Source organism: Megalops cyprinoides, chromosome 13 (assembly GCF_013368585.1).
Source record: "Megalops cyprinoides isolate fMegCyp1 chromosome 13, fMegCyp1.pri, whole genome shotgun sequence".
Classification (NCBI taxonomy): domain Eukaryota; kingdom Metazoa; phylum Chordata; class Actinopteri; order Elopiformes; family Megalopidae; genus Megalops; species Megalops cyprinoides.
Genome location: NC_050595.1, coordinates 16,385,469 through 16,412,140, shown reverse-complemented (window position 1 = coordinate 16,412,140; position 26,672 = coordinate 16,385,469). Strand labels below are relative to the sequence as shown.

The following is a 26,672-nucleotide window of genomic DNA, read 5'->3' as shown; positions in this document are numbered from 1 at the left end:
CAGGAATTATTTCACTAGTACATTTTATCATCAGCGCCTCAGGGCATGATAAGGTTTGATAGTAACGTTATATGAAATGCCACAGTATGTCTAAAAGATCTGTGTAACTGTAACAGAGGTAAACGTGGACGTGTACAAACATCATAATCAACAAATATTGGATGTATTGAACAGCTGTGGTGGTTAAAGATCTGATAACCCGTACTTTCACTTCTGGTTTTGATGCAAGAATGTGCCCTATGCTTAGAATACCGAAACTGTTAATGTCTCAAAAGGAGGAGGAATGGCCACTGTTGGAAGATGGCATGGTCCAGGTCTTTGCTATATTCCAGATATAATTCTTAAAGCTTGCTTTTGTGGTTAGATTTACATTTACATTGCATTTGTTATCTGGTTGTAAATTGCAAAGAACAAGTACAAAGTGCATGTCATGAAGTTGTATGAAAGATGGTACATACAGGACGCAACTGAAAACATCCAAATATGCATCTGCCAACCAGGCATCTTGCAGTTTCCTAATGGAGTGATTGGGCCTTTGTATATACTCTGAAATGGATTGAAGATGAAGGGGAGCTGTCCTCCTCACCACACTGTAAACTAACACCAACATTTTGAAATTTATGCAAGCTATTATCAGTATCTAGACAGGGCAGATCAGCAGGGACAAGACATGGGAGTATATAGGAGGACTGTGGATCAGCTGAAGAGCAGCATTCTGGGTCAGCTATATAGGCGTCTATTCGCACTTGCAGGGAGGCCAGTAAGGAAGGAGAAGACCAGGGCATGGACTAGGAGTTGGACTAGGTAAATGGAAGGGGCAGATTATTTGGATGTAGTGGATGAAGACTCTAAAGGCCTTACTGACCAATGCTATGTGGCCCATGAAGGTCAGTCCATTCTCCAGTGACATGCAGTGGCATTGTTAGCCCCAAATCATGTAGTGCACATCAATAATGCTGCACAATACACTGCCATGAACAGTTGGGCTATAAACTTACTAATGTAGGTAGAATGTCACCACAAAACATCTCTATCAAGAGTGTGCAGGCTGTTAAAGAGTAGGGAGAAAGAAGGGAAAGAGGAATCTCACTGTTTGCACATGTCCCAAGGAGAGAGGGAAAAAGATTTTCATGCCAGCAGGTCACCGTTAGATTGTCCTAACTACCTTTTACCAGCTTTTACACTGGTGAGAGGAAGGAGGATTATTTTAGAATTCCCATAACCATACCCGTTCTGCTTTTCCTATAAAGAAATTCCAATGATGTAAAGAAATAAGTCAAACTCCAACACCTCTCTGCCAGCCCTGCCATGCAAAGATGCATACAATTTGTGATTATTTCAGTCACTTTGAACTGGTAGACTGTTGGGAATTAAGAAGACAAGATGACGTTTATTAGTTAGCTAGCAAGCTAGAGTTTTCTTTATGCAGTTGCAAGGTAGCTATCATACCGGCTGGCTAGCTATGGTCTAACAAACTCACATGAAAGACATACATGCTATTTCTACATTGACTGCCTGAGCCACCCACATATCTCACAAAGATATATATTTTTCTCTAAATCATAGCATGTAATTAGACATTCATAAAACATAATCAGTAAACATTACCTAGCTAACGTTATTCGACTTTACCTATAGGTTCGCTATTTAATACTGAAGCTAATGTTAGCTAATACCCCCTGTTATATTGGCCCATTGAGCCAACGTTAGTTAGCAAGCGTTATCAAAATTCTATTCTGTAGATACGGACGGAAAGTCTTACTGAAGCACAGGAGCACATGTGCCTAAGAGCAGCAAGCGAGAGAACAAGGGAGACAGAATACAGGACAACCAGGAAGTGAGGTGAACGCAGGTATTTTGGTTAGTTTAGGAATCCATGGGAACACTAGAAATCAATTATCTCGGTCTCAACAAACACGAGCTATTAATTTCACTTTACCAAGAAGAATACTGGTAATGCGATTTTAAACGATCCTTTTCCCCTTTAGCTCACAACAGGCAAACGTACGTCTCAGCTCTGATATATCTCATATTGTTCAAATACTCTTGTCATTTAATTATGGCATTTTAAATTTTAAACCATGGAAAACGTCTGCACGCAGTACACCGGCTTCTTAAAAACAGTAAAAGTATAAGGCATTTTGTGGTGACTAAAGTACCATTCAACTTGACATGATGGCTCATTTGAAATACTAAGTGTCCAAATTGCGTTGCGTACGTTTGCGGTTACCAAGGTCACGGAGCATGGTCTTAACCACGAATGTGTTCAGATCCTGGCGACACAGGGTGATGATGAGGATGGATGAGATGATGATAATGGAAGGATGAGGATTTGGCAGGGATACAGAGAAGATTGATTAGATTAAAGCATTTTCAAAGTATTCTGCTGGGTCTGTTTTGGACCATGGTCAAATTCACCCCCAAATTATCTTAGTTTTAATATAACAGAGACTATGATGACATTCATACTGCTTTGAGTGAGCACTGGGCCCAAAGTGAGGGCCATACAGCAGACACACCAGAAACACAACTTAAAACACAGGCCTGTTATGTTACATAAGCAAACAGTTAAGATACAGCTCACCAGACAATTATCTTACAACAACACAAATCATAATACATATTTACCAGTACAGATTCTGAGAATTCACATATTTAAGAACTCATGGTGTGATAATGTCTTTCGACTCTTCATTTTGCGGACAAAAGCGGATTCAGTGGAGCAATATTTCATCGCTGAACTTCAATTCCCATGAACTCTTTCCTGAAAGTATGCGTGTATGTACAGTGTGTATCCGTGTACAAATTGTGCGTGCGTGTGTATGTGCCGTCTGCCGGCTTTTACTGACGTCATCGCTGGAGCTGCCCTGTCACGCGCTGTTAGTAAAAGTTGGGACAGAAGCTCGAGTCAGCGAAGCAACTGTTTTACGTACAATCCTGTACGGTCGCAGCTAGCTATACACACCAACGATCGGCAACTTACAACTCATCCCTCGGACACAAACACACTTAACAAGAAGGACAAAGAAGTGTTGCAAAATTACATCAATAAACTCAGGAAAGAAAAACACTTCGGATAGTCGTTAAAGCAAAGGGTGTTCATGCAGTCTGGCTCTAGGTCCTTCGTTGCAACAGATTTACTGGCAAAACAAAAAGTTTGCGTTGGAATTAAATGTGATAGCTGGAGAAGGATTCTGAAAGTGCCGGCGTAGAGAGTGACGGGTGAACCCGAGCTGTCAAACCCGATGACTACTGCAAACTGCAGCGGTAATGAGGACCTGGACTTCAGACTGATCTTCGGGGAGGACGGGCAGCAGCAGTCGCTAGGCCCCGCAGGTTAGTGTCTTGTCCCGGACGCTGTCTGCTCTCCCCGCCGCGTTCATTTCAGTGGCTCGCAAAGTTTAAGTAATTTAGCTATGTAGTCTCTCGCTATGCACATTAACAGCAACCAGTTCTGAACACATTTTCTGCATGAAAGATAACTAGCTGGTGAGGTAATTTTTTGTAGTAACGTTAGTCATCGGGGCATTTTTTTAAAGTTTCGTTGCTAAATAACGTTATTTAGTTAACTAGTTCGCTTGTTCACTAGTTAGGTCAAATTCTTGCATTTAGACTAACGACGCAAAGTTCGCAGCCTGCCAGCTAACGACAGCAGCCCATTTCTCGTTTTTGAATAGTCAATGACAGTGACCTTAGCAACTAGCTCGCTAGCTGTGCAATGAGGATATTTGCAGCTGCAGAATAGCTAGCTGACGCTAGCCAGGTAATGTACATCAACTAAATTTAGTTACATGGTCTGACTTAGCTATGAAGCTATTAACCGCTTTGCAAGTGCACTCACTAACGGACCGGTCAACTGGTCAGAAAAGTCGATAAACATTTGATAACTAATTAACCTTAATGTTAGCTATTGCCAGCTAAGTCAACAACGTTATATAGTCTAGCTGGCTAACGTTAGTTAGCTTGCCAGAAGTGACGTTATTTTAGGTAACGTTAGCTATGTATCCAGCACATTTTGATCAGAAGTTGATTAGGTAGCGTTGGCCAGTGAGATCCGTAGGTTAACTTTTGTAAGTTACATTACGCTTTCATTCACGCGGTTGGGTGCATCAGTTAAAGTGAACGTGATTGCATTTTAAAAAAAAAATTACCTAGCTATAGCTAATTAGCATAGCAAGTCTATAAACTTTTCCACTGTGCTGCATTTAGAAGTGGCTGCTAGCTAGCAAAATAAAACCAAGTGACTTTCGTTAAAGTTTGGTTTCTCGACTTTATGTAAGAGCCGAAGTTGCTTGTTTCTAAGTAGCTAACGTTAACACGCTGGCCAGCTGTATGAAAAGAACTTTTGCGGGGAAAAAAACACGGGCCAATCAGCCAATCAACTAGCGAGCGAGTTAGCTGCTTCATTGTTTGTATTACCTCCCCCTTGTTTTGCGCGTGTTTGCATTAATGTATCCTTGTATTTGTTAGACGCTATGTAGCTAACTAGGTAGCTAATTCTTTTTTGTTTGAGGACATCTGTTGCCCTGGATTAGTTGTCTAGCTGCCTAAATAAATGCTGAACTGCTGTGTTATTTGCTATTTCGGACCATGCAGATGTTTTTTTTTGTGTCGGCCGGCTAGGTGTCAACGTTACAAATAATCATTCACCGATATTAGAACGTGTGTGTGTGTCCTGTAGAAACACTGATTGCTTTCACGTTTTTATTGAATGTCTATTTCATTATACATTAAAGCAGTGCTTGGTTATTTATGGCGCAAATGGCGTTTAAAACTGATATTAATAATAAAAAACCGAAGACTGCTATATGATATTTTGCATTTTTCAAAGCAGTTTTACAAAGTAGACTTCCTGCTTTGTATAAATGCCTCGATTTCTTCGTCTTGTTTGCTTCCTTCTAAGAAAAATAAAGGCAGTATCTTGATGAGTGTTATTTTGTATTGACCCAGATTACAGTGTTGTTCCAGATGGTAATTTGAATCGCTGCCCACCATCCACATAAACTGTGTTCTGCATTCTGGAACCAAATGCGGTTTTGTATTTAAATTTTTATTTTCAGTCATATCAAACATGAATAATATTTATTATTTGTGGTAGTCAAAATGATGATGATAGGAGATTGGTCATTTTTTCTAGCTCTGCTGAAAACATGTACTGAAGGAAATATTTGTAAAGAGTCCTATATTTATTTAATTTGAGTGTTCAGGCGCAGGACGTGTTGTGTCTTCAGGGATGGATGTGAAAGAGAAACATTTTGTCCTTTTCACTATGTCTTTTCTGTGTTTTTCTCCATTTCAGAATCTGAGCATTTTTTTGTTTTGTTAAAAAATGATCTTGCACACAGATCAGTTAGTGTTGACATAGCCTGACATGGCCTGGTCTCTAACAGTATTCAAATGATAATGAAACAGCCTAAGCTAGAAATGTTCAGGAAGATGAGGTTTGGCTGTAAAATCTAGAAATGTGCAGCTGTTCACCTAAGATATAACATCTTTTGCAGTACTAAAGCAACAGACTATCGCAGGATCTTGCAGTGAATGTTGTGTAGGTCAGAAACCTATACCTGTACCAGATGAAACAGACTATTGTGGAAACTCAAGTATCTTATGCTAGTAATATTTAGTTTAGTTGTGTATTTGATTTATTGGTGAAACAACATGCAGTTCTGTCAATTTAGAATTTTTCATTTGGAGTGAATCTGTGTTTGATGTGTTAGTTTAGTTATCACGTTAAACTTTACTGTTAAAAAAACACCGTGCACCTTGCTGCAGTTTTTACAATTAAATTAACTTCCATATCCAAGCAGCAGTGACAGCATTCAACTCAATATTATTAAATGTACACACACCCAACAAAACCAATACCTACTATTTTTGAGTCATAATCCAGAGAAGATGGCAGTTGTGACTCTACTGTGTGAGAATGTGTGATGCACGTTTACCAGTAAAAGTTGCATGTCACTCATTTCCAAGCATTGGAGGTTTTGTCGATTATTCACCTTGTGGTTCTATGATCATTCACCCAGTGCCTTCATGCTGCTCGATGCCTTTTTAATCATCAGTGCACATGACACAAAGTTTACCGTAAGCAGTCCCAATAATTCGCTCTGCATTAACATACATTCAAATGTGTTTGAAAGGCAGGGTGGGCATCAGCATGTCTCAGTCATGCTGAATATTGCAGTGATAGAATGAGAATTAAATGAGTCTTTTCGTGATGCATCCTGCTGAAACTCTCGGGGTGTGCACTTTATTGTATTTTGTTGCAAACTGGATGCTTTTTTTCCCTGTGCAACAACAAGACTTAGTCTAAAAAAATTACACAGTCCTAGGAATACTGTTCCACATAGTGGAGGTAAAATTTTACATCCAGTAGTCCCTCTGATGGACAGCCACTAGGTACATTTATACTGTGTATTGGACGGGTTTCTTTGATGTAGGTATTATTATTATTTTGTGTTCAGATACAGTGATCTTTCACTGTTTTGTTCACATACCTCTGACATTCTGCCAAGCAAATTAAACATGTGACTGTAAAGTTGATTAAATTACAGTATCTGAATGCAGGACTGATGTCTGGTAATTGTATATTTGTGGTAGTTCACTCAAATATTATAATATTGAGTAATTGTTTATAGTATTGGAATGAATGGAAAAGTTTTAATTGTCTGCTTTATTGTTTGGATTCAGCTGTAGTACAGATCACTTTTATAAGTTTGAGTTAGGACAACCTTGACTTCCTGACAAACTAACTGTAGCCAAATATGCCAGACTTAACATGCTTAAAAAGCCCATTGACATGTGGCAGTGGTTGCATGTTGAGAACTGCATTTTAACCTTACAGTTGAATACATAGCCTGTATCTGAAAACTGTATGCCAGTTGTAGATTGAGAAAATGAAAATTGGCCATAGTTTCACTTTGTATGTTAGCCAAAACATTAACATAGCTTACTGTTATAGAACATCATGGACATCTGATACTTTGCCTGTCTGAAATGACCTGGGAGATAAATGATTTTCTTGCCCTTTTCAGGGTTTTCATGATCATGAACCTAAAGCTTGTGTCAGTGGCTCCTCAGTCACATTTTCCTGAATTAAAAAGGAATACAGCTTGGATGGAGAGACAGGGACAATGGTAATTTGGATTAAACATTGGAATAATGACATCAGTGGGAATGGTTTTTATCCCGTTTGGCATTGCGTCTTGGAGGATCTCAGATCAGTCCACATTAATAACTGGGTCACAGTCAAGGACAACAGAACCAGTGGAAAAAAACGAGGGCTTCCCCTGTTCAGAATCGCTCCTAACATTGAAGTTAACTGTCTAAAAACATGATCCTTTAAACACATGCTTTAATTTCACAGGGGATAGTGTGGATATGACTACTTTTAATCAGAACGTGGCTTTATTGTAAAAAAGGAACATAGAACAGCATGGTTTGCTCACATTTCTAAGTAGATGTGTATTTTTATTTTAATAGAATTGAGAAGACTTGCGAGGAAGTGCATATTGTTATTTCAAACAGACCTGGGGTCAGTTATGCAGGTGTAGCTATGTTCTGGACTGTTAAACAAACAAACACAATATTGGAAGTGTGTTGACTTGAAGTTATGCTTTGTTCAGGTTCATTTGAGCTTGAATGCAGTTCCTTTGTTGGGCAGTTGCAAGGTGCTATTGCTTATGTGTTCGTGTTGAATGGCTTTACTTCAGAAACTTCTCTTGCAAATGCAACATGTTAAACAAAATAAGCTTGCAAGATCTAGGTAGACAAAGTGGCTTCCCTGAAGGTAAAAATTTAAGTCTTTCAGTTTGTGGAAGGGCTTGAGAACTATTGTTGAATACTGTCTTAGGACAAAGACGTGAAAACCACATGGTTGGCTTTGAATTTTTCTGTGTTATTTTATTTTGTTAAAATTCAGTGTTTTTTTTAATGTTATATGACTTTAATGATACGGTTTTTCAATCTGAATACGGAGGAATAGCAATTATGTAATTATAATGCATTAATAAATGAACAGTGAAAATTATTGTTTTGAAGATGACTCATTCCATGTCAAATGCTCTGAGGACAAGAGATCTCAACAGCCACAGTCTCAGAACCTGCTGCCACTCTGTCAGATGGGGCAAACTGATGAACTGTTTTCTTATGGTGAAAATGTTTATAAAATTATATTAATTTTAATGAAGCCAGCCATCTTTGTTTCTGATGTTCCCAGTAAAACTCAATTATTTCAAAACTATTTGGACTTCTAGTAATATTTAAGGGCCCAAGGAATCCAAATCAACAAAAGCCAAAAGCTTCTAAAATTGTAATTTTAACATTTAATTTAAAAACAGATATAGTACTTTCTTAATGTCTGACAAGTAGAATGGAGGTATAATCCTCAAGTTAAATTGTACAGACATATTAGATTATTTGGGGTGAAAATTATGGTTATTTTTTCCTTACAAGACATATACATTAAGTTTATACCATCTTTTGAATGACCAGCTCCAGGCAGTAGCATCTAGTAAACAAATCTGGTTACAGTAGAAATGGATGTTTTCACAGAATGAAACCACAAAAACTTAATAAATGCCATTCTCTCAACATAAATATCTTACCTTTGTCCATGTTGTTAAAAATATAATCATTGTATTATTAATTACATATAATTGCATCTTTTTACCTGAATAGATGGGTTCTTAGCATTGCATTTTAGATCTCCAAATGCCAAGTTACTCACACATGCTAAGGACTTAAAGTTAGTAGGATACTGGTAAAATAGGTCTGCCATTAAAATTATTGATATCAAGATGAAGTCCACATATACATAAAAAATTTGGGTGACATTACTGGACTCAAACTTTCTTAACTGGTATATGACATGACCAGAGGCAATGCATTCTTTCAGAGGTTGGCATATGATGCTTTCATGTGAGAGTTTTCAAATATAGACTGTAGAAAAGGGGAATGTATATGTAGTGGTATTGCTACAATGTAAGTGCAGGTCATAACTGTATGTCATGATCCAAGTTGGGACTTTAAAAGGTGGTAATGTCAAACTACAAGTAACTTATAAGGAAGCATAGACATATAGCATCTGGAGTGTTATTTTTCAACAGCAGTACATTATATTAATAGACAAAATGTCTCGCACCCTGACACTTTTTGGCATTTGAGACTTGGATGTGGCACATAAGACTCTTTCTCTTCAGGCACTGAAATGAAAAAACACAGAATTATTCAGGGCACTTATGTTGACATTCAAGGTGATGTTATTAAATCAGAGATGATAGGGAATGTATTTTAGAAATTTTTTAGTGACCTATGGAGGTTATATGCCTATATTAGTGTTATTGTTTAGTCTTTAGTTAGGAGTTAGTTAGCTCTGGTAGTTAATTGTCATTCACAATGAGGATGGCTGGAAGAGGGCAGGAAGTGTCTTACAGTTGGCTGTGATGGAAGGATGTGGTAATTGGCTGAATATGAGGATAGTCCAAAGATGAGGAACATAAATAAGAGTTCCCAAACATTTTCAGTGTAAAGTGGTAAGAAAATTAAGAAGAAAGGGAGAAAAGTTATATCTCTACCATCCCACTGTCTTAAGAAAAGGTGTTCTGTTTTATATGATGAGTATCAAAATGGTAGTGCAATAATGCAAAGGTCTTCATTGCAAAGGTATACTAGCATGTCAAAACCAAATGCATTAGAGTGTATAACACTGTAAAACAGAGCTTGAGCCTAGTATTACTTCTCATTGTGGAACTGTATCTGTTTAGAATTTTGTAAGATGACAATTTAAAATTTCAAAACTGATCACATGAATGGCAATATATCAAGCTACATACAATGATGTTTTGTGCTTTTTTGTGCTGTTCTAAGTATGATACTAATTTAATATTTATGTTTACATTTGAATATTCCTCAACAGAAGGCTCCCATGGTCTTGGCCAGCACTCATCTAAGAAGGTGAAATGAAAGCTCTGTCTCATTCCTCAATGATAATTGATTGGGAGGAAAATACATTATTGCTGTATGTGATTTTTAATTATTTTAGTAGCTAAATCACCAGTCACCTAACATAATAACATGTTACAGAGATAACAAAGATTTTCAGAGTACAGAGGTATATCCTTGTCTTCATAATTTTTCCCCTAAAAACACAACCAAAATATTCTTTCTCCAGCTAAGTGTGGAAACGGTTTGTGTCCCAGCATTCCAAATTATACTCCTCTTCTGCTCCCAGACATTTGTAAAGGCAAGTACACACTTGTATGAACTGGTGTCATCTGTGACTAATAAAAATCTCATGAACACAACCCAACACAAGATAGCTGTGATTTATGCCTTTTAAGAATGGACACATGAGAATGGTGGATGAAGATACCAGCGTTTCCTTGAGTGTCAGCATGTGCTTTGCCTGAATTTAAGAGCACGAATCTTATTCAAATATGAATTGAAAAAACTGCCAGAATGCATGATTTGAATTTGTATTGGGATTGCAGTAAGTAGAATTCAAGTCCAAGACTTTATACGGATTTATAGATTGTGAAAGCATTGTACATTTTGACAAATACAGTTCCCTCCATATTCATTCCTACCCAGATTAAATAGGAACAAAAATCATACTGTAAAAGAAAAGATGTAGTCCACATAGAGCAAAGTTATATTGCTTTTTATTACAAAAATTCAAGACTTCTGAATTTAGCATTTTACATGTCCTCCTGTGGCTTGGACTGCAAATCCTGTAGTGTTTTGTGAATCTCTGGCACTTCCGTATGGGAATTTTTGTCCCTTCATCTTGACAGAATTGCTCTAGGTTCTTCAGATCTTTTGGTTTCATTTGTGAACTACTTTCTTAAGGATGAATCACAAACGTTTCACAGGATTGAGGTTTGCTGATTGAGATGATATTTATTTTTTGCTCACTTAACCATTTCCTGGTCGATTTGGACAAATACTTTGGACCATTGTTATGCTAGGAAGCACATTTTCAGGCAAGTGACAAGTTTGAGCATCTTTCCAGAGGGGACCAGGTTTTTGGCACAAATGCTACAGTATGTTTTGGAGTTCATAAGAAGTGCCCCAGAACTCATAGATGCAAAACAAACCAAAACATGATGCTGGTACAGCATTCTCAGTACCAGCTCCCAGTTTTAGACTATGGTAAATAATCATCAACATGGAAGCTAGGTGAACCAATGGTGTTGAGACCCAAAAGTCTGAATGTTCCTCAGTACTTACACTTCTCTGGCATTCAGTTACATCATTAAGGAGAATTTACCTTACTGAAGCGATGCAAGTCACATTGAAAATGCTGTGTCCAGTTTTAATTCTAGGGGATGCTTCAAAAATTGTTGTACTTTTAAAAAGAACATGATTAATGTAACTGGAAATTGGTTATGGTTACCTCATCTTTGAAAAAGTAGCAACACACTCTGCAATAAAGGGTTAATGTAAAGCTTTTAAATACTATTTTTACCCAGTAACAATAAACAAATATGTGAAATAAAATGAAACAGAATGGTATTTCATTTTTAGGCCCCTAATTACAAAACCTTTATGGAACTGCAAACTCCCTGAAGTACCCATGAATAAATAAATAGAAATATAAAAATATATGTAGATGGAAATAACTACATTTATAATGAAAATACATTTCTGTCAACTGGTTATTTCTGACAGCACATTTATTTATTTATTTAATTTTGTTGGTTGAAATGCATTGTTCTGGAATCACCCTTTTATCCCCAACACAAATCATGTGTGCTTTCTCACTTAGCATAATTTTCATTTATCTGATGATTAGACCGCTTGGATTCTCTTGAGAACCTGAGAACAACCTGTGGCAGCTGGGATTTTCAGGGTTTCCTCTCAGTAGGCATTTCAGGGTAGTGCTTAGATTGGGCCCATGTAAGTATAATAAACAGCAGAACCTTCTGGTCAGAAATGAAGTGCCTTCATTGGCTAGAAAGTTCTCCTCTCTAACTGCCTGTGCCAGTGTCGTCCAACAGAAGCAGAGTCAGCCCGTTTGGCCTACTGGCCATCCCCTTTTCCACCAGTGCGAAGTAGGTGCTAGTTCTGGGCTGGCGCTAGTGCCAGTTCGGAGTTGCTTCAACTTGCGAACCTTCTAAGAATCGGTTTGCTTTTCCACCATAGAGCAACGTCATTGCGTCACTGTATACGTCTGTGTACGTCTCCGCTTTCCTGCTAGCTCCAAGCAAGCAGTGGCGGCTGGTGAGCTGGAAACAGGGGAAGCCCAAACACTACCTTTAAATCTATCATTACTTTCAACCTGTTCCCCTTTATCCTCCTTGATTAACAATAAAACAAATAATTCACAGAATAATCAACACCAATCACGTAAATAGAGTAAATGATTATGCCTGCGAAACAGCGTAGATTGTCTGTAGTTTGTGTCTTAGTTGGTCTTGTTGGTCACTATAATCCTGTCCCCAGCCCCTGACATAAGCGGTTTTTGGTTCTAGCCCAGCAAAGTGTTGGTGCTGCTCTCGAACCAGTTTTCCTGACTGAGAGCCAGTTCTTTGACTGTCGAAACACAAAGAACTGGTTCGAGATTAGGCACCGGCTCCGAACCGGCCCTCGAACTGCCTTGGTGGAAAAGGGGCATATGATACCTCTCTGCAATGGCTCCTGGGCAGAAGCGGTAGGTCAGATGGCTGGGGCTGGGGCCATGCAGTGTGGAAAGAGCCCTCATTGGATCAGAGAGGAGCAGACAGAGGCGGCTGGCTTCAAGCGCTGCCTCTTAAACAGCATCCAAGTTGTCAAATTTGCCCAGGCACGCCATGTGCTGTTCAGATGGCAGTGGAATTTAAGGAGGGGGGGAGTTAACAGCCCCCTCCCCGCAGAGTGTGTGTGGAGCACGAAAAAGCCCAAGCATGAAAGTCACTCTCTCACTCTCTCTCTCTCACTCACTCCTTCAGCAACCTGTCTGATTTCTCTGCAGATGAAATCGTTTTGAATGCGCTGTAGCTAGGGAAAGTCGAACACTTCAGGCTTATTATTCTGGAATCTCATGACTGCTATGTACATTGTATAGCCTAACCAAAATTGAATAGGATAGCTACTGAGTCTGAAGAGCAAGTGGTTTTATTTGTGTTTATTTTTTCCATTTTTGATATCTCCTATAAACTATAGGCAGATTTGTTAAGAAAAAACTTGAGTTGTGCACTGTCTCTGTGGTACAGAATTCAACAGGTATTGAAGATATAATTTTCATAAATGGATCAATGTTCTGCTCAAACAAATAGGAGGGTGACTTATAAAAGTGCCTACATTCCGTATGTTTGATGTATTCGTAAGCTGGACTTGCCAGTCGTGGGAAGGGCTGAAATTACATCGCTGTCATGATGGACTATTTTGAGCTCCCTGTGAGATTGCCAGAAGACAGCAGGACTTAGAATATTGTTAAAGAGGGAATCCAGAAGTGTCTCTGAAGTGATTCGTTATCAGGCAGTCAACTGTGGTGGAAGAATGCTATGTGCCACATCACCAGGTGAGCTCTCTCTTGCGTTCTCTTCACTGGGGGGGTGTAGCAGAGAAGTAGACATATGCTACAACAGCAAATTGGGGCCAGCTCATCTCAAGGAGGATCTGTTAGACTACGCAAGAATATTATCTTGGCATATTCATACGCCCAGTTTTGAATTAAATTATGGCGGTTAACATCATAGCATTTCCCTGTTTTGGACTTGGAGTTTGCTGCTTTTCATTTCAGTGTTTACTATCCTATTAGTTTGATTTGATTTAGCTGAGTATGCTGACCTAGGTTTTACATCTGCTCATAGTTATTTGAGTGAATCCGTTGTGAAAGAAATGCCATTCAAGATGTGTTTTTGTTCAAATCTGAAGGTGTTTTTTTGGTAAATACTTACTGCTTGAACAACTCTTTGGCCTCTTTCTTAAGTTCAAGAGTTTAAGAGTTGAAGTTGGTTGTTCTCTTAATTGTTTTAGGTTTTGTATAATTAACTGAAGACATTCATCATAACCATCATAATTGAATACCTTTCATGCCTACACACACCTCCAGAAAATACTTTTTGGCAAAGGGCATATACTGTAACCATTGAAGAAGTGTCAAGTCCACTTGAGTACTCAGTCAGCAGTTCCGTCTGCTCTAATGAGGGAAATCTAGCATACATTGTGGGTCCCCAGGACAAGGATTGAGAAACACAGGCCTACATCCTTAAACCAGGGTTACTGTTTAACATTTGTGTAGTTCGTGTCATGTCCTGCCTTCTGCCCAGTAGAGTTGGTCAGGCCACTGTCATAACTGACATTTAATCCAGGTAAATCTCAGGTGCCAAAGCAGCTGAAGTCCCCTTCTGCTTGAGGTCCCCCAGTCCCCGGGGGCCCCTGCTTCCCACTCCCTGTCTACCATTCAGGGGCCTCAGGGCTCAGAAGTGATGAGAGAATGGTTTGTTTCCTCAGCGAAGCATGGGCAGCTATGTGTGGCATTTATCCAGTTTAAATTTAGTGTAACCAAAGCTGCAGTAGGCTGCAATGTATGGACATGCCAGGGGAGGTTTACAAAAGAGGGTAAAACAGTCAGGCACTCTTTTTTGTTTATTCATATACGCTGGCAGGGGCAAACTTAACTTTCACTTTCCTCTGTTTGCTGTCGTGAAAGATGAATGGAGAGAGATTTCAGCATGTTCCATGTTAGATATTCCCATGCTTGTAATACACAAATCAAACTCGCCTCTAAGTTCCCATTGAGAAACTGCTTAAATCATATAATGAACAGGCCTTAATCAGCTTTAGGGAGAAGACTAGTGTTCCACAGGTCTGTGTCTGTATCTGAGGATTCTTTTAAAGCGGAGATGCTTAGTCGCTTGGCCTAATTACTGTGAAGGTAAAATGGAGGGTGACAGGGACAGGCAGGCTGCACTCACCTCCGAGCAGAGATCAGCTTTGCCCCCGTTCTCACGCTTCCTACTCACAGCTGCGCTGTTTCCCCAGAAGGCCATGCTGCTGTTGTGTAATTGACTGTGTGTCGGGAGAGAGGAAAGAGGGGGTGGCAGCTGCTGATTGGTCGGTGAGGAGAGCAGATGACCCTCTCGGGGGAGACTGGTCCTCTGTGGCAGCGGTTGACTTGGAGAGAGAGCACAGGCACGGGCTTAAACATGACAACAGGTCACAATGCGGAAGGTATCAGAGGTAGCAGCCAATGTCATTTTTAAAGCTTGTTTTTTCCATTTTTGTACTCAACATATTTATTTAAATTTAGTTAATTTTGAATAATACATATGTAAAATAATTTGTAATTTTGTTGTAATTTGTAATTACTTAAATTCAGCAGCATTCTAAATCCTATTTGGCATTTTTGCTTTAAGCTGCCTAGGCCAACCGTGCTTTACCAAATATGCCACATGCATTTTCAAGACAAAAGAGACAGTGGTGTGACAGCCAGCCATGCAAATATCAAATGCAACTTGTGGCAAATGGAGTGGTTAGTTTTACTGTCTGTAAAACTAACCACTCCATTTGCCACAAGTGATCATGAGGATGAACCATAATTCTTGTCATTCATTGCCTGACTGTATTTAGCTATACCAGGTTCACAGGTTAGAAATTGATGGCTCTAATGACCCAGATGGCGAATGGCAGTGTGCTTAGCCTAGCCCACAACATACTGATGAAATGTAGGTGTTCTCCTGTGAAGTGGAGCATGTTGGTTGCTTTTTGTGTTTTTGTTTTTTGTTAATGTTGACCAGACTGGACAGTCAGTACCTTATCACCTCTGACTAATGAGGGTATGTCCCGTTTGTGCAACAGTAAAAGTCACTCTAGCATAACATGGCCATGAATGATCACTTCATCAAATTGACACATAAGCATACTCGACACATAGCAATTTATAATGAAGTCAGTATGGTACCTGATTTCAGGTTGAGCGTGGGTGTTTTGTTGATACAGTATGCTGTATGCTCACAGTGAGCGGTATTTCATTCAGTCATTGAAGAACATGTTGTCTCTGTATACTTGTCCAAAGCCTTTGTATGCCTGTGTCAGCATAAAGCAATTTCTTCTCCTCTGTATATGTTTTGCAAAACACACATCAAGTTTATGAATATAATATATAAGTAATATAATTATAAATGTCACTCAGCATGCTAGTGCAACAGGCTTGGCTGTTATCTGCTGCTTGAGATCATCACAGGCATTCTTTGAGCCAATTTCACTGCATCATTCATGTGAAAGGATGACCATTATTTTGCAAAGAGTGTTTAATTACCTCCAACTGTTGCTATGTAAAAATGAGCTGATTCCTCCCTTAGTCCATCCTGTCAAGAGCTAAAATACAACCTCTAAAAAAGGAGCTAAGATATCACACTTGGCAGATCAGCAAGCAGTCTAATATAAACCAATATCTGTATCTGTTGTCACAGGGGAAATACAAATACTAGAACGCAGTGAAAAGAACGCTGAAGCAGTCACTGTGTTGTTTGCTCATCTCATAATGTTATCAGTTTGTGACATTACTAATTTGGGCGCTTTATTTAGAAGCTAAACATAGGTTATTATTGGCTTGGGCAGTGGTTTGGTAGCAGACACCAGGAGCCTTTTGTACACTTCTGCATCTATGCCCAATTGCGTCTGCATAACCAGAAAAAGAGTATGTGAGTGTGTATTTATTTAATATGAAACATTTAAATTATTGTGAGTTTGCAACAGTAAAGTGTATCTTTGAGGGGTTTCTCTTCAGATCTACCTGTGCAAAGACAAGAAACTATTTGCAGGACAGGTAAACTAGGTTAACAGTCCGTGTTCTGTGGTGAATTGTGCCAGACACCTAGAAGAGCATCATAGTCCCTTCCTAGTGACTGCTCTGATCACTACTCAGACCACAGCTTAAGACCAGGTCTGAAACATTTGCGTCACAGACTGTTTAGAAAGGAAGGCACTTTGCCAACAGTTCTTGGAAATACTTGGGTGGAATTAAATGAATTTAGACAGCTAAAGTCTGATACTTTTTTGCTAAGTTCTTTGCTGTTGTCGGCAACATTGAGAATTGACTGGGGCAGTTGGGTTAGTGAAATATTTAGCGATGATGTAGTAACAAATGAGACATGTACAGTTGCTGAAATTAACAGTGATATCAACGATGCTATGCTAACATTGTTGACTTATTCTGATAATCTTCATAATTATAATTACGAAATATATGCTATTGAATAAAAGCAAGGGTTACCTCATTTTTAAATGATTTGAGTTAAGAATAGTTGTCGGAGTACACTTGCTGGGGGAAAAGAGAAGTAAATACAGCTTAGCGGAGCGCTCAGCTGTACAGATGTGTGCGGCACAGTTACAGGGGTGCAGCAGAGCTGCCCGTTGCCTGTTGAAAGTTTCCACGCTCTCGCTGAGAGCAGCAGGGAGGCCTGCCGCCCTGCACCCAGGGCCCCTGCACGGCCACATCCTGAGCAGCCTAGTGAGGCGCCCGCCTCCGCCCCAGCCCACGCATCCCTGCGTCAGCCACCTCCTGCCAGAAGAGACCAGAAAGGGAAACTTTCTCAGCACAAAAGCCATCGCACGGGAAGTGTAAGCAGAGACCCTGTCTCATCTTCCAACCCTGCAGCTGAGACATGGGTAAGGTTACCCTGGCTTCAGCACAAAAGAATGCTGCGTGTGCTCCGTGGCCCGGATGGGCAAAACTGGTCATGCTTTATATTAATGATGCTCTGTAAGGTCAACATAAAGCATAATGAAGAACGTCATGAACGTGGGATTACTCAAAATGCTAATGTGCAATTACAGTGCTTTGTGATAGCTGATGGACGGTGATGCTGTGCATGTTGTGTAAAAAAAAAAAATGAAACCAACCATGGAAAAATGGCATATTGCTGCTACGCCAGGTGTCACAACAGGTGCAGTATTTGCTTGTAACTGCTTTGTTTAGTGGTAAGACAATGCTCATGAGTATTCTGTTCATGCTTTATAAAGGCCTTATGAAATAACTGGTAAAGTGATAGTAAAATTCCTAATAATACATATTTGTTACCTCTTCAAGTTTATAGCTGCAGAGTGCTGTAGTTTCACCTGTACATGTTAGCGGAAGGCAATGTGGTACATCTGTGTTTGATATTTGTCCAGGCCAGGGCAGCATAATAAGCAGAGAATCCCGATACTTTTTCTCTGAACGGTGCTGGATGTAGTAGTTGAAGCCTGATCCGACTTGGTGCTTTATCCGTCCACAACAATCCCCTGGTGACGTGAAGCCCGAACAAACCTTTGTCTACTGGCCAAGTGGAGTCCTTAGACTCAGAAAACCGGGGCCCTGATTTCACCACAGTGTGTCATGGCTGGGCCACAGCTTCTGCAGCATGGAGCAATTTCTAGCTAATATTAGCTTAAGAATGGCAAAGCCTCTTTACGTTCTTTATTTAACCAGATCAGCTCTCTGATGTGTGGCCACTTTGGTGGTGAATGACGCTGATGGTTAAGTCTTCCGCTGGCGGGCGAGTCTTGATCAGAAACAAAACACTCCAGATCAGCACCTAGATAAAATACTTGCTATACGGTGCATTTCTGATCTGGTTGCACTTTCCTTTGTACTTACGATTGTCGGTAACATTGAATTACAATGGGGAAAATTATAGTTAGGCTTTGGCTGATGCTCCATCACAATATGTAACCTATCATACCTTATGGAATCAGGCTGTCTTCTTAGAATTTTGTGTCTCTAAATTAATCATTAGTTGAATCGGTGTGAATTTCAATATTATTTCTAAGGTAAAAGAAAGACATTTTTGTGGCTGATTGTTTGGTAACTTTACATTGCTTGACCTAAGGGAAATGATGGTGTATCAGAGTGGGAGGGATGCAGGAAGAGGTGAAGGAGAAAGTGGCCTGTAGAGGAAAAGATTGTTTATTTATTCATTTGAGGAGGTGAATAGACCATCAGCTCATTATAAGATGGGTGAATGTTTATAATGAAAGTAAGTTGTGTGTTTCCATCTGTCATGTCAATGTAGTTTGTCCCCTGTAGCTGTGATGCTTGGAATTGACAATAGGCAGAATAGACAGAATTTTTAATTTAATATTAATTTTAATTTCATTTTTTAATAACCATTAATACATTATTTATTTTTATGTAACTTATGTAATATGTGCCTAACTTTAGTGTACTCTTATGTAATAACTTTATTGAGCCTTTGCACAAATTTAAAAACAAATGTAAAATCTTTAGATTGAGAGCTTGATACAAAAGCTTTTTGTCTGTCTTTTGGAAAACTATGCAAAATACAAAAATATATATTTAAAAACTGTAAAGAATTTTAAAATTTAATGTGTGTTTTGATATACAAAAAACAAGAATGGACATAAAATGAAATTATTTTTGAAAACTGCAATGGAAATTAATTGCAATAAGAATAAATATATTTGGACATAAAATACTAAAATTAAAAAAAAATTAAATACTTAAACAGTTTATCACAATCAGTTGTACACAACTTGTATCGGATTTTTCTATAGCCTAAATCTTGAAATAAGAATGAAAACAAGAAGTATTTGTTTTTGGTCCTGTATGTACAGCACAAAATATTAAAATCATTGAATATATAAATATAATATGTATGTATAATATATCAAAATATAAATGTAACATGTATATGTGTATAGAATGTATAAATATTTTCTTCCACTTGCATGATGTAAAATGTTTAGCATAGCACCCACATTTCACTGTAATGGCCTTTTTTAATTGGCTACACCATGTAGCCTCCTTTGTGAGTACGTGGGGACCTGATCTTGTTGGCTCTCATATCAGAGCTGTACTCTCGACAACCTTGCCCCACCCTTCTGAGAGCAGGTGGTCTTGCCCTGGCTCTGACAGGGTGCTTTCCCACTTGGCCTGCAACTGAGATGGACCGCAGGTGTCAGACATCAGGCTGATCTGGATATAGAGGGTTGTGAGACGGGAGACCCAGAATCTGAGATCTCCTGGCATATCTAAGGAATCCACAGAACTCCATGTTGCAAAAGCCACAGCATCAACATGTGCTTATTGAGAAACAGCCAGGCTTCATAGTTCCCATACTCATGCAGAATTAGATTGCCAGCGTGACTTCCCTTAAATAGCCGATTGCAGTAAATTCAGTAAAGTCTTCCTTCGTTGTGAAGTCATCGGCTTTGTGCATGCCTAGCTGCACTGTGCACTTTTCATCATCCATTTGAAGGATACATTATATGACTAAGCTGTTAACTGAAGAAAAAAATAATTTAAGGTGCTTACAAGACCATGACACATTAAACAAAGGGGGTTTGATGCAACCAGTGGTTATTTGGTGCTGATTTGGTGATGGGTTGCTTCTAATTGCATTTGCTGGAGGCATGTACTCACACAGGATCCCTTTTTGAGATATAGCCCCTTCCAACTTCAGCTGTCTGAAGTGGAGCCTGGGATGAGAAATTGCTTGCAAATCAGAAGAAATTATCAGAAAACAACAGTCACATTGCTAGTTTCTGAAAGGCTGTAATGGAAGGATTTATTCAATGACTTGGTTTATTAAATTGACTATTTTTAAGCTTTTTCATTGCTTATTCATACATTGTTTTAATTCATGAGGAATAATGAAATCTGAACTAATCCAACAGAGATGGAGAAATAAGAAGTAAAAAATACAGTCTATGTTATTTCCTCTCTCTGAGAGTTGGTGTTGAATTGCTGTAATAGCCAGTAACTTGCTCAGCTGTGACTCTATTTCCTGTCACTCAGAAGCCACAGTCTGAGGATGTATCTGTCCTGTGACACAGTGGATTTGTGCTGGGTTCCTATAAATAAAGGTGCGGCTGGAGAAATCTTGGGAACAGGCTCTCCCAACGAACCCTCTTTAACTTGCAGACACTATCAGAACACTGAGATCTGAGGCTTTGCTTAAAACCCAGTCATCCACATTGCAGCCCTGGCGCTAATATTGGGTTTTTTGTTCTGGTCAGACATCTCATTGATTCAACCCTACAGGCTGTTCAGTACTGCATGACTTTGACAATTTGTGTTTGTTGTGTACAGTAGGTAAACGACTTTAATCAGGAATACAGATAGGCTGGACTGAGTCCTGCAATCTTCCTTCCTCCATTTTCCCAAACAAGTAAATGAGGGGATGCTCTGGTTTTAATGGTTGACCATCATTAATATATGAGATATTAAGTAAGGACCTTTCTGTCCTGTAAAAATATCACTATCAGACATCACACGTTAGCTGTCAAGACCAAAAACAAAATAAAGAAGATCCAAAAGTATAGGGAGATGGTATAACTCCACTCTGGAAGTTTATAGTAGACATGTTGTTTGTTTGCAGTTTAAATGTATTACTCATTTGGGGTGGTTTTCTAGAGCTCTTGTGAACAATGTTTTCCTGCATATGCACTCGCAGTGAGACGTCTGGCTCCGCCCATTACCTTCGCTGCGCAGTCAGCAGCAGTTTATCAGTAGCCTCTCATGGTGCGCACCGACAGTTGGCTCCTTTTCCTTTCACCCTTGTGTGTCCCGAGTGCAGGCCAGTGTGTGGGCGGGCACCCTGCGAGCCGCGTTATTAATAGCAAGCTGCTGCTGCAGTGTTGACAGCCGTGAGCACTCACGGTTGTGTGAATTTGTTTTCTGAGTACCGATCTTCATCAGCTCTCCTCTTGGATGAGTGCCTCCCAAGTCCATCCCTGTGTTGCCTGATATTAGAATTTTACTATAGTAGCACCGATTCAGATGAGTAGCTATCTGGATATTCTGTTGAGTATTAACACCTTATGAAGTTATTAATCATTATATATATAGTATAACTTTAAGTGGTAGCAGTACTACTGCTAGGGCTCCTACATTGGGCTAGAAAGTCTGGAAGAGCATGGAAGAACATATTGATAATTACCAGACCTGGAAAAGTCTGGACAAAGTATACAAAAGTCAAGAAAACCATCTGTGATTCCATACCATTACCAAACTCTGGCCAAAGGTTCAAAAAGAATTCAGGATTTTTATTAATTTTTCTAGGATGCAGCTAACACGCATATAAATCTCTGCAGCAAATTAGTGGTATACTGTAATCTCAGGTTTCTCAATGGGGGCATTCATGGCCTTCAGGGGTGTGCTGAGGCAAAAGAGGTTGGAAGGGGAGCATTTGAGCTAGAAAGAGGGGTGTTGCATACCAAATATGTAACACATAGAAAACACATTTGGCTATACCACAGGAAAAAATGTCTGTAGTGTTTCAATTAAGGGTATGAGTCTGAGCAAAAGCTGCCAAAGCACAAAACTCATCTGAGCAGGTCTGAAAATCGAAGTCTGGAAAAAATCTGGAATTTTGCAACAGGAAATGTGCAGCAGCCCTGCACTGCTGTTTCTAGTACTGATGTAAATAATAATACTAACAACAATGACTACTTAATATTACTAATAATTATGTATTATACATATTGTAATATATTTTAATGCATCCTTTTAGGTGCAATTGAAGGAAGCTACATTTTAGCCAGTTCAGTAAATGGTTCAGTCTTATTCACAACTTGTCTTTGGTAATTTTATTACTTTTTTCCTTTTATGCAAACCTGTTTCAGATTTTTCAGTTGTACATTTATGCTAGTCTTACTGCAACAACCTCTGCTCTTGTTCAAGAGCACTGTAGTGAAGTGAATGTCACCCTTTAATACAGTCTCACAGCCAAAGGCTATTTTTCTCACTTTAAGCCATACAGTGCATTACAGTGTGGGCACACATTGAAAAATAGGCTCTACCCCACTGCCACCATCTGAGCAGCTTGCAGACACCTGGTGAATCGAGGGTGCTGTTACCCTAGCATATCCTGGTCATTGTCGACAAATGATGCTGCCAGTTTTGAACTCTGGTCGTAGAGCTCGGCTTGTACTCAAAGTGGATGCCTTGCCAAATTATTATTATTATTATTATTATTGTTATGTGCACCACTCAGTTTTTGTTAGTTTCTCAAATACTAGAATTATGATCAATGCATTTAAATAATAAGATTCAACTTTCATATCAGCTGTCATCCACATATGTGTGTCAATAAAGATATGCTCTTATGCTGTAAAAACTGTTGACCATTTTCACCTAAAATGTATTGACATCAATTTTTTTTCTTCTTCTTTTAACACCCAGATCTTGAACCCGATGACAACTCATCTTTCTACATCCTCAATGTTGGTGGACCTCAGTCTGCGGTCAACCAGCCCATTGGGGTCCCACGGCATGGCCTCCAGTCTCATTCACCAGTCATTTCGGCACCCTCTCGGTTACAGGCTCACAAGATGTACGATCCTGGCTATGAGGTTCAGGGCTCCAAGTACAGCGCCATGGGGGCCCCTAAGGCCTTTGAGTGCCCCAGCATCCAGATCACCTCAATTTCCCCCATCTGCCAGCAAGACATGGAGGCTAACGAGGAAGGCCTGGGAGCCAACGGGCCCGACGGGGACTACCACGACCAGCCCCTGTCCAGGGATCACTTGTACCTGCCGCTCGACCACTCCTACAGGGACTCCTCCCTGAGCCCCAGCCCGTGCAGCAGCATCTCCTCCAGGAGCTGGTTCTCGGACGCCTCGTCCTGTGAGTCCTTCTCCCACGTGTACGACGACGTGGACACCGAGCTGAACGAGGCGGCCGCCCGCTTCACCCTGGGCTCCCCGCTGGCCTCATCCGGGGAGGAGGCCTGGCAGCACCGTCATGCCACCTTCACCCACTCGCTGTCGCCCCGCCAGTCTCCCTGCCACTCGCCCCGCACCAGCGTCACCGACGAGAACTGGCTGAGCCCGCGGCCTCCCTCTCGGCCCTCCTCCCGCCCAACCTCGCCCTGCGGCAAGAGGCGCCACTCCAGCGCCGATATCTGCTACCCGGGCTCCATCTCCCCGCACCACTCCCCGAGTCCGACCCCGGGCCACTCCCCTCGCGGCAGTGTGACGGAGGACACGTGGGCGGGTAGCCCCTCCCTGGGGATTTCGTCCTTCCAGTGCTGCCCCACTGAGGTGGACATTCCGTCCAAGACCAGAAAGACCTCTCAGGACAGGACAGCGCTCTCAGGGAAGGGGGATTTGGGCCTGGATGACCCAGGTAACATTTCACCCTCGCTGGAGTTGTCTGCAGAAGACACTGGGCACAGCCTGAAGAAGGATGGCCCTGCAGAGCAGTTCCTTTCTGTCCCCTCACACTTCACTTGGAACAAGCCTAAACCAGGCCACACACCCATTTTCCGGTAAGTCATTAGTATTGTTTTGTATGTAGTGCTCATTTTTTTCTGAAGGTGCTTCTAGCAATAGGATGTAAAGTACCATCAACAAGTACAATAAGGGATTGACTTTCGTTTCTGTGATGCAGCCTTGACCTCTTGTGTTGAAAGGTTTTTGATGCACCCTTTTATGCAGATGAATAGAAACAGACATACAGACAGACAAATATGCAGACATGTAAAGCCGCCTATGTTGTACATTTGATACTGGGTCTTAAATTAACTTTTTGGTCTACTAGACAGGCGGGTTTTTCACCAGCTAAAATAACTTATTGCAAATTGCATTTTAATTGGATCCTTTGTGAGCTACACATCTATATGGTAGCAACATTGTATATCATATATGCTGAAACAGCTAGCCAGCAAGATAACGTTACAGCTAAAGCTAACAGCTAAACAACAGTAATCCTTGCCACTACTAGCTAGCTAGCTCATTAGCTAGCCAGACAGATGTACATAAAGAATAGAACCCAAGATTTCACAACTGACAGAGGGCTCTTACTGTTCACTTAACTGAAGAAAAACCAGTGGGAACCGGACTGAAAGGGGAGTATATTTTGGCATCTTGCCTTTTACAAGGGTTCTTTATCATAGTAGGCCATGATTCCGTTTCTAAACACAAAATCAGCCATCGGAGTGACTAGTGACCCTGCAACTTAAACCCACCAAAGAGAACGTCTACTCATATTTGAAGGCTGGTGGGTGTTAATTTTGTACCCTATTTGATACAAAGCTAACAAATGTAAATAGTTTTGCACTACAACAAGGACATGGACTGGAAGCTTGCAACAGGACATGGGCCAGGATTGTCTTCACAGACAGCATGAAACTAAATTGCAAATCTGTTATTTCAGAGCTTGTCTGTTCCAGATAAGAGCATGGATTAGAATCAAATGGTACCAGATCTAAGGTTCAAAGAAGTTATACAGCAGGTCATTATCAGTGCAGTCCAGAGGCACTATGAGTAAAGGGACAGGTGCTGATATGGGAGGTTTTTGGGAGGGGGGGATTTTTGTGGAGGCTGTAGGCTTGGTGACACATATGTGACATATTTGATATATTTTTCCTTTGACATTAGCAGTCTCCAGGAAACCTGCACACAAATAAAGACAACCAAAGTGAACCCTTAACCCAGTATGAATTCACTGGTTTTGGATATTCTGCAAAAAAGGGAAATGTGTATGTTGAAGAACAATTCGCAACGATAAAGAAATTGTTTGTGTATGTGGTCTGGCCCCCATGTCCTGACATCTGGTCTGAGGGCATGTGACCGCAGAGCATTCAAATGTTCCTCATTTTAATAAGCAGTCACGGTTTGCAGAAGTGCCTAACATCTCAGTCTCATTGTTCACCTGAAATGGCCTCAGTTTCAGGACAACCGTCAAGACACATTTAAAGAAATAGCTTCACAACAGATGATTATGTTTGTTTGGGTTATAGATTCCACTCGGCTTCCACATTGATTCCAAAAAATGGCATGACAAGCACAAACTGACTATCACTCAATATTTCTATGCTGATCAAGCCTATCGGACCAAAACTGTAAACTACAGATGGCATTGCTGGAACAAGCAGTTGCTATAAAGCTTCTGGGATTGTGTTAGTCAGCAGTAAAAAGTTGTTGTTTCCACTGGTGAGAAGCTGCGTGCACTGAGACTAACTGCGAAATATGTTTACTGAACAAGCTGCAACAGTGTATCCCCTGTCAAGGCTAGGTATGGAGCTCAAGTTAGATCTCCATGGTGTAGGTGTTTACTACATTACATTACATTATTGGCACTTGGCAAATGCTCTTATCCAGGGCAACTTACAGCTTACTTTACAGCTTAAAGTTTTCAGTCACTGTGGTGTGTTTTCTCTGCATGGATTTTGGAAAAGGTAATTTGGAAAATGTGTACGTCTGGAAAAAAAAAGTGTTTGTGGGTGAGGCGAGCTGTCTAGCTTCTAACCAAGCTATATAACTATCATTGTCAGTGTCAGTATGCTTGCCATATCAAATAATCAGGACAGAAACAAAGACCAATCAATGGAATTGTCATTACCTTAAATGTAAAATCAGTGAATATTTTGAGACAGTCATTTCCTATCTAGATTATTCCCTGTGGTCCAGCAGTTCTACATTGGACTTAAACTTGCTATTGATAGCATGGGCTTTTTAGGTTTTGGAAATGTTGCAGAGCCATAAATCAGACAACTTATTTGAGATGAATTATGGTGTAGTGCTAGGTGTAAGGTTACATTATTTTTATGAATGTGTACAAGATTAGCTAGTTCAATCAGCAACAGGAATGACAGTAATAATATATTTGTTTCAAGGGCTATCTAGAACATCTGAATCCTTAATTTTGTTTAAAATCCTTGTAGTTTTACAATGATAGCCTATAAACAGGACTGTCTTTTGTGATTTTTGGGTAACAGGTAGGGAATAGGCCTGAATAG

At 40.1% G+C, this 26,672-nt stretch overlaps 1 protein-coding gene across 3 annotated transcripts in view; it reads left to right on the top strand.

Moving 5' to 3' along the window:
• The first annotated feature begins 2,891 nt into the window (after positions 1 to 2,891).
• LOC118787933 (nuclear factor of activated T-cells, cytoplasmic 3-like) overlaps positions 2,892 to 26,672 on the top strand; it is a 58,221-nt gene continuing 34,440 nt past the window's right edge. Inside the window, exons 1-2 of one of the 3 annotated variants that reach the window (XM_036543706.1) lie at positions 2,892 to 3,336; positions 23,114 to 24,200. In XM_036543706.1, the coding sequence (XP_036399599.1) occupies positions 3,246 to 3,336; positions 23,114 to 24,200 (1,178 nt within the window). In that variant the 5' untranslated portion in view covers positions 2,892 to 3,245. Of the gene's footprint in view, positions 3,337 to 13,431; positions 13,502 to 17,794; positions 17,874 to 23,113; positions 24,201 to 26,672 lie in introns of those variants that run through there. The other 2 variants (XM_036543709.1, XM_036543707.1) reach the window with 2 other exon arrangements.